This window comes from Gavialis gangeticus, unplaced genomic scaffold (assembly GCF_001723915.1).
Source record: "Gavialis gangeticus isolate Ggan-Ray unplaced genomic scaffold, GavGan_comp1, whole genome shotgun sequence".
In the NCBI taxonomy this organism is placed as follows: Eukaryota; Metazoa; Chordata; order Crocodylia; family Gavialidae; genus Gavialis; species Gavialis gangeticus.
In genome coordinates, this window is record NW_017728994.1 from 50047672 (window position 1) to 50056788 (window position 9117).

The following is a 9117-nucleotide window of genomic DNA, read 5'->3' on the forward strand; positions in this document are numbered from 1 at the left end:
CAGGAGCAGGACTTGGTGGTTTAAGCTAAGCAAGAAGGCGCTTTGATGTGACTTTTACATGCAGAAGCTGCTCCCCAGCAGCAATGGGCACGAGCCACCTGCTTTGCGCATCCCCTTCCCCTCCGGCCACGAATCATTTTTAAGCCCCCGTCTCCCAAGCCGGAGCTCTCTTCGGACAGGTTCGACCTTCTCTAAGTGTCTCTCTCTGACTTTTCTTTAGCGCTGGGTACGTTTGTGCTGCATCAAGTCGTGTTGGGGTTGCAGGCACCCTTGGTGGGGCAGAAGGGGAACGCTCTGAGGCCCAGGGACCCTACTCTGCAAACTGAATAAGTTTCTCCTCGTGTCTGAGCTTTTAAACAGAAATCAACTGGTGGTGCCGATCCAAAGCCAGGGGGAGGCTTTGCTCCTATCCCCCATGTCCAGGAAAGCCGGTGGCAATGCTCCCGGTGACTTCAGGGGCTCAGGATGACGCCCTCCGCACTCGTGTTATTTAATCTGTTCCAAGGCAGAGTTTCAGGTCTCCAGCCCTCCTCTGCTTGTCACGTCCTTGGGCCTGATGCCAGATCCCTGCTGCTTTGCTGGGTTGGAAGCAGCTCTTCAATACAGTGGCAGCTTTTTTGGCTGGGCCTGCACCTGGGATGTTGTACTAGCTGCTTTGCCAGGCGTGGGAGATGCACTGAGATGTGGCTCAGTGCAGCATCCAGAGGCTGAGTTTCTCTTGCTATTTTTCTTTCTTTTTTGCTATATACAATCCTTTTCCCCCCTATATACAATCCTTTTCCCCCCTATATACAATCCTTTTTTCCCCTATATACAATCCTTTTTTTTGCTATATACAATCCTTTTTCCCCCCTATATACAATCCTTTTTTTCCCCCTATATACAATCCTTTTTTTTTCCATTGCTGGGTCTCTCTGAGGTTCAGTAAAAGGGAAACCAGGTTGATAAAGAGCAGAGGCCAAACCTTGAGTTCCCTGAACGTGGAAGAGGGGCTGGAGAGCTTTGTGTAGTTCCTTGGACAGCCATCCCTTATGGTTCAGGTGTAACATCTTGGACCCTAGCCACAATCCCGCCAGGTGCTGGGCACCTTATCCTTTCCTCCCAACTCTCCCCGGCTGCAACGCAGGATAAGTAGCCGACATCACGGTGCTGACTCGACTCCCTATTTCTGACTGTCGTACAAAGCTGCGGGGTGTTGCACTCAGAAGGAGTGCACTGAAGTGTACGCGTGCAAGTACAAATTTAGGGGCTAGGAATACTCTTTGTTACCAGCCGCTCGGCTGTGAACAAGACGCAGCAGTGACAAGTGCTAAGGTCAGGAGGAAAAATCAGAAATCCAGAGGAGCAGCAGGAAGTGGGGAAAAAAGAAATGGTTGAGCGCCGGAGAAACCCACTGCCTGTCTTGATCAGAAATGATCGTGCGCGACAGCTCTGCACGGAGCAGGGGGCATGGAGCAAGCGGCGGGCTCTCACTTCCTGGGCTGCGGCGGTCCATTAGCGATGTGTACTTTGATGATTAGCTGGAGTCCCTGGCTGAATACTGAGCTGGTGTTTAGAGAGCTCAGGGGAGCTGGCAACTGCCTGGGTTTTTAATTCAGTAAATTTCCAGAACTGGCACTCCATGGGCTCACCCGCAGATGCCTGATTAGGAGGCTGCAAAGCAACAGGCTCAGCAGGTGGGTCAGAAAGTGCCCATCATAGAGCTGTGGCTGGGCAAGGAGAGACGGAGCAAGGGTGGGGGCAGAGAGAGAAAGAGGGGGAGAGCATGTGCATGTGCACCATTAAAGGACACCTTTTACAGGTGCTGAAATACAGTGGGATAATGGGTGCGCTGCAGATGCTGGGGGTGTGGGAATGATATGAGCATCATATTCCCATATGATATGAGCACACGTGTGCGTGTGTGTGTGTGCGTGCTGGGGAGAAAGAGGACAATGCACATGGCTATGGGGGGGTCACATAGGGCACATCTGGCCAGCTTTCTTTTCTCTGTGGCTCTCAGAAGAAGCCGGAGGCCATTGAGCTGGTCACATCCGGGCTCCCTGGATCTTCAGGCATAATCACTGTCTTCTGGATCCTTTGTTGTGTGGCCTGTTCCCATCCATACTCAAACCTTGGGATCCCCTGAGTGTCCTTCGCCCTTTCCTACCCATCGCAGCAGGTTCTTACACCCTCTTACTGGGGTAGTTGTCCCCTTTCTTGCTTGCCATCCTTTCCCCCTGGTTGGCTTGGGTGTTTGCTGCCATACAGAGGCAGTATTTTTTATTTGACAAGGCCTCTGAAGCCTCACGATGCCAGAAAAATCAGTGGTATTAATTCTGCAGATCCAAGCGTGTAAGCTGCAGTCGCGTCATTGCAAAGAGCGGAGTCCGGTAGTAGCACAGCGTAGCTCCTTCTCGGATACGGCAAACTTTTAAGGTGCGAGCGAGGGGGGGAAAGACACCCAAAGGATGTTATACCTGTTAAGTGCTGCTGCCAGAGAATCGTTGCGTTGGCTTGTTGATGACGAAAGAAGGGCGTAAAACGCGGGGCCAGAGCGCACGGTTGTAAGATCAGCGGAGCTCCGTTTTGAGTCAATTGGGCTAATTGCTATATTGCTACATATGATAATTGCTATATATGCACGAGGATCTGACTCTTTGAGCCCTTCCAACGCCTAAGGAGTTAGCACTTAGAGGCAGTATTTTACAAGGAAGACATCTCCTTTGGTTGTGTCTTCCTTATGGAGCCCAAAGACTTTGCCCGTTGCAGCAGCTCGCAGTGCAAGGCACGGCACCTTTCCAGCAGCTTAATGAGAGATGTTCACCGCCACCTTGCAGGAGGTCATTGCTCACACCCGAGATCTGAATTCCTTGGTGCGTTTCCGCATGGCATCCTGAAATTACATCCCAGCTCGGGATCATCCTTCTCACCATCCACGCTCCAGGCGGGGGACGTCCCCAAAGCCAGAGCTAATCCGAGCACGCCGGCTTCCCTTGGGAAAGGAGAACCGTCACCTTCCTTTGCTCGTTGCCACAAACCAGGAGGCAGAGAACAGCCCTGACGGGGGCTATGAATCCTTTCACCCAGTGAGAGAACCGGAGCTTGGCAATGGGGATGAGCCGGACAAGGCTTTTTTCCTGAATAAATGGCATCATTAAATAGATTTTTAATCCTCTCCCCCCCTTGCATCATTAGCTGCCTAATTTACATGCACAGAGCTGACAGTTGCAAATGATCCTAATTAGCTGCGTACATGTTCACTGGGTTAAGCTGCATGCATGGGGCCAGCCACCTGCCAGGCTCAAGATTGGCAGTGGTGGACCCAGGACATGCTGCTGGATCCTTGAAGGCTCTGGTGAAAGGGAGAAAATGGCCAGCTTTGCACTGAACAGGCAGACTTGGGCTTCAGAAACCTGTGGGTTCAAGTCAATTCCTGTAGGAAGCAACAGCATCCCAGTGCTCTTCACAAGGCATAAAATAGTCCATAACCATCCTTCTTTGCATACTGCACTATGGGGGGAGTTAAGTCTTGCCTTAATGAGCTCCGGTCAAAGGTCACAGCTTAAAAAAGGGCCTTGCGTTTCCTTCTCCCATGCAGGAAAATCCCGTGGATTAACATCTATGCCCAGGTCCAGCATGACAAAGAACAGGAAATGATCGGGTCCGTCAGCCAAAGCGAAAACCCCCCCAAAATCACTCTGGGTGAATTCACTGACCCCGAAGAGCTAATGGACAAAGAGCTGGACACGCGGGTTTTAGGTAAGGGGTTGCTGCCTGCTGGGACCTCTTCCCAAGCGGTGCATGCACTGAATCCCACGGGGGCTGGCGGTCCGTATTGCCAGGGTCCAGGAAGACAAGTGGCCAAGGACCTGGACGTCATGGTAGGGCATGAGCAAACTGGGCAGCCGCCTGGGGCCCGGACAGAAAGAGGGCCCCAAAATAATAATAATCGGACAACAGAAAAACCCCCCAACTATCATTATCTCTGGCAAAGGGGGACCCAATACTAAAAGTTCATCTGGGGCCGCCTAGAGTCTAGGTGGGTGCCGATGGTAGGGGCAAGACAGCCATGTCTGGGGTTGAGAAGCATCTCCCTCCAAAGCATCTTAGCAAGAAACTCGTCTGGCTTTGCATGTTTTTCCAAAGTTTTCCAGCTTGTTCCATACTGGGGACCCCCTCTTCCATCTGCTCATGACCTCCCTACAATATAGTTTCATAGTTTCATAGTTTCTAGGGTCGGAAGGGACCTGAGCAGATCATCTAGTCCGACCCCCTGCCATGGCAGGAAGAGCACTGGGGTCAAACGACCCCAGCAAGGTGGTCATCCAACCTCCTCTTAAAAACCCCCAGGGTGGGAGCCTGCACCACCTCACTTGGAAGCTGGTTCCAGACCCTAGCCGCCCTGACCGTGAAGTAGCGCCTCCTGATGTCCAACTTAAACATGTGATGACTTAAGAGCATTGTGACTTCTTTTTTCACATCCCACCCCTGGGGGACAACCCAGTTAGACTTCATGAAGGGGACCCAGCTGCCTGATATTGCAGTGAATGTGGGGTCCATCGTCCCACACTTTTAGGTCCTTTTGAGCTGTCTCCCAGTGACTTGCACGTGGAGACTGCGGATGTGTGCGTGTTTCTTGACCCTCTTTCTCCCCCACCTGTCTCCTCCAGGAAGCATCTCGACAATTGCTAACAGCGAAAGCACAAAGGAAATCCCCAACTGCACTAGCGTTTAATACTGCGGATCCACTTGGTCTACAGCATTTCTGACTTTTTATTTGTAATTATTATTATTGTTATAATTATTATTATTGAAAAAAAATTATATGTCATTATTATTTGGGAGGGAGGCGGGGGACGGGTCTTTTGTTTACCAGGGCCACATTCATAAACGGAAGGGGACACTTAGTGCTGGGGAAACTCCCACTGGTTAAAAATAAAAGGCTAAGGGATTCGAATGCCCAGTTCACATTCAGGTGAATGGGAATCAGGTACCTAAATCTCTTAGGCAGATTGGAAATCCTTACCCTAAGTGTTACAGGGAAACAGTCCAACTCCGTACTCAGTGGCAAAGCAGCCGCCTTGTCCTACCAGTGTCAGGCTGAGACGCCGGATCCGATGCTGCAGCACGCTGAGCCCCCTCCCTCTCATCTCACTGGTGTGGGCAGGATTAGATCCGCCACTGTTCACCTCTGCCGTCTTTTAAACGATGGGCTAAAAAGAAACCCAAAAAGCAAGATCAGATGGTGAGCAGGAGGGAGGCACGTCTAGGTTTATGAATGAGGCCCTCCCCCCCTGTGCATGTTAATAGCAAGGATGCAGACGACCTACTGTAGATAATGACAATGTACATAGCTTTTTATTTCTTGGGAAATAATTTAATGTTTAGTAAAAGAAAAGTTTAACGAAAAAGAATGACAAACCACACCCCCCCCCACACGTGCACACCCACACACGTGCAAACCAACCAAGGACCCACAGCGAGCTCTTGTGCGACACGTGGGTTCACAATGTGTTTCAATTGTCTGCCAGGCTTCCAGCTCTGCATATAAATGACATGATGGTTTTTCTTTTTTCCTTCACTGGAAGACATGTGTTGTAATTTTTGAAGAGGGGGAGCAATGTTAGGAGGGTGTGAGGTTTTTCACCGTGATTTTTCTCACCTTTCCATCCACATCACGAAAGCAAAACCGCCATCCTCCGTCATCCAGTAGTGACTCTCATGAGAAACTGTCATAGAGATGAAGAGAAAGGAGCGTCAACGTACTTGGAGTTCATCCTGGGTTTGAATAAGGTGTCAAAAGCCAGCCTAAGTCCTGGGCCGTCTTGTAACAGCGGGCCAAATTCTGATTCCTCACACTCCCTCTTCCATAAGTAACATCACCGAAGTTACACGCATGGAGTAAAGTGCCCTTCAGCAGGAGGAAGAGCATGAGAAGCTGGCCATCCTGTTGAGGCATGTCATTAGGGGACTGCTCCTGAGACTAAGGGCTTCAGGATTAAGGCTGTCTGGAAACCACATCAGAAATCTGGCCAAACCTCTTGACCTTCAATATTAGGACACCCTTGTTACACAGAGTCCAGCACATCTGCTAGCCCCGCAGTCTGTAAAAGCCACAACGACCCCTCCTCATGAGTGGTGCATCCTGCTAAGATGATGGGAACATTAAAAAAAAAACCCAGGTGGTTGTAAGGTGGAAACATCTCAGAGGATTTCAGGGCCTTCTGGTGTGTTCAGTCAAGGTTGAGGATCATCACCCACACAGCGTAATGAGGAGCAGGTGGGAGCAACAGGTTATTTGCACCCATCCATACTGAAGTTGAGATGCTGAAACTGGGCTTGATTCTGCAAGGTACTGAACGGGAGGTCAACTGGGACCGGGAGGTCCTGAGCCCCTTTCAGGAGTTGCTGTGCTCTTGCCTGGTGACGGAAAGCCAAGAGGGGCTCTCCTCCTAAGGCATGGGTCCAGATATGAGCATCCCCAAAGGTCTGTACACTTAAAGGCAGGGATCCAGTTCATCTGCCATGTATTAGAAGAAGGATGATAAACAGCATAGGCTTTTTTTTAAAGGAAACTGGAGGCGTTATTAGCAACCTGCCCAAGACTCAAAGTGCCTCTCTATCTGTTACAGACTGGCCACCACCATAACTTGGGCTCTGCTAATGAGGTGAGAAGTCATTGACACCTGGGTTCATTTTGTAGGGAGCAAGACCAAATCCAATTTTCTCTGTAGAAAAGATGGAGCAATTAGTTTAAACAGTCAAACAAATGGTTACAAAGCCAAAATCTAGGAAAATGTTGTTTGTGTGAGACACTAAAGCAAAGCAAGCTCAGCTCCATGCATCTCAGTGCTTTCTGATCCTGCTCTTAAAGCACCCAACATCCTTCTCATTGGTTTAAAAATAATTCCTTTAGGTTTAAAAATAACCCCCTTCCCGCACTTCCTCTTCTGCGCTCGTCCCGGATGCAAGCTGGAGATGGATAGCTGTGTTTTCCTCCCTGACCTTGCATTTCCATCCATCACGGGTGCATACGCCGGTTCTCTCACTGTATCCTTTATACTGAAACACCAGCGTATTTTACTGTAATGGCCCAATCTGCTGATAACAGAGTTACTGCAGGGCTACGGCATCCCTTCTTGGTGTGTGGGAGGTTTGTTCATAAAAGGTGTTCCTGCCGGCGTGGAGCTGAACGGAGGTTTGCTCCAAATTCTCCTTAAGAGGCATTTTGCTGTAGTAAGGGTTTGAGGGGCTGCTTCTGTGAGCTGCTAGACAGAGCGGGTTGAGAAGTAGCCTACCCCCACATCAGTAAGCAATTCATTCAGTTTGCTGTGGATTATTCCCCCTGCCCCCCATACACAAACCATTGATGTTTTGCCAGGTTTTTCACCGAAATTGCTTTATGTTCTCATCCATTCCAGTCAAACCAACATCAGTTTTTCACTTTCAGGGCCCTGTGCCCTGTTCTCTACCTTACTTCCCCCTGGTATCTTGTAGGGTTGGGAAGGGTAGGGCAGAAGGGAAAAGATCTGCCAGTCAACAAAGCAAGTATCTTTTTAGCAGAGAGATGCCTCATTGCAGTGAAAAAAACAGCAATATTTCAAACCAGGCAGGTGTCTGTCACTAGAAAACACTGAGTCGTTTAATAAGCTATTTCTTTTGGTTTAGAAATACAGATGGAAACATTTTGGCAGGTGCTTCTGCTGAACAAACCTCATCTTTCATTGCCCCATTAGTCACACTGGGTCTAATTTCAAAGCCCACTGAAGTCCACAGGGGTTTCTCAGCGAGCTTTGGATCATGCCTGGAGGTGTCTCACCACATTGGGTCCTAAGTACAGATGGAAGGATTTGGCCTTTTCCCTGTTAAGTACATTGATGGGGAAGAGCACAGAGGTGTCTGACCCCATCTTATGTACCGTGGTCTTGTAAATTCATGGAGAGTCAAAGGTTGGGCCCTTTGTTTCAAAAATGCATGACCCATGCACTTTGTAGGCAAATAAAGGAAAATAATAGGTAATTTTTTTGTCTTCCCCTTTCCCTTAACGGTGTGATTCCCTTGTGACGGACACTGCTGTGGCAAAGAGAAAGAAATGAACACCATTATATTAGTCGTAGTATAAAATCATAGAAAAGAGGGCTGGCAAAGACCTCAGGCGGCCATCTAGTCCATCCTCATGCCCCCAAGGAAGGATCAATTGTAGCTACACCTATAGAAATAATACAGAAGATTACGGGCCCTGCTGCATTCCCTGTGGCCCATTGTGACCATATTTTGGGCATATACAGCAAGACTATGGTTTCCCTTATGTGGTCACCAGCTCTGTATCACCCCTCCTTCATAGGCTCTTATGGAGGAGGCGTGAGGGCAAAGGGGCAAAGCCAGAAAACTCATGTACTCCAGGGCTGCAGCCACCATAAATTAGAGCAACCTTGAGGTTGCTCTAAGTTGCTCTAAGAGTCCCAGTTAGTCCTGGAATTAGGCAATACAAAGATGGCCTAAATCCACAGTTCCTACTTAGTCCTGGGATTGGGAAATACATAGTTGGCCTTAATCTACAGACTTTCCTGTAGCTCCAGCACTTATCACTGCTTTGTTGAGCCTGAGGATCCAGCCCAGAATCCTCCATGCTCTTTCCGAGATGTTGGAAGAGCATCAATCTCACACATCTTTCCTGTTTTAAGGCTGAAATAGGGCAGACAATTGCAATACTTGTATTAAACACAGTAAAACAGCAAATGCATGAATCATATATATATACATATATATATATATACTGTTCTTGGTTTTATTGTTCCATTTGAATATTTCTACTGTAAAAAAAAGGCAGTGGTTTTGAAATTGTTGAAAATAAATGTATTTTTGTACATCGGAGCTACCCACGGCTGCTCTGTTGGTCCTCGTCCTTCTTGTCTTGTGTGCAAGCACAGCTGTCTGCATCTGCTCGTGCCTCAGATACTAACACAAGAGGCCCAATGTTTGCCCTAGAAAAGTATTTATTAACCCATGGGTGGTGATCCCTTGTGGGAACCGTGGCAACCATAGAAAACAAGGGTTGGAAGGGACCTGAGAGGTCACATCTAGTCCAACCCAGCCCCAACTAGATCATCCCAGCCAAGGATTTGTCTACCTGGG

The 9117-nt window shown here is 48.8% G+C and overlaps 1 protein-coding gene across 1 annotated transcript in view; it reads left to right on the forward strand.

Annotated features, from left to right (window-relative positions):
- The window catches only part of LOC109287189 (VPS10 domain-containing receptor SorCS3), a 541768-nt gene extending 532917 nt beyond the window's left edge, over positions 1 to 8851 (forward strand). The window contains exons 28-29 of the mRNA XM_019502155.1: positions 3581 to 3741; positions 4653 to 8851. Coding sequence (XP_019357700.1) covers positions 3581 to 3741; positions 4653 to 4717 — 226 coding nt within the window. The 3' untranslated portion in view covers positions 4718 to 8851. The remainder of the gene's footprint in view (positions 1 to 3580; positions 3742 to 4652) is intronic.
- Positions 8852 to 9117: the final 266 nt, after the last annotated feature.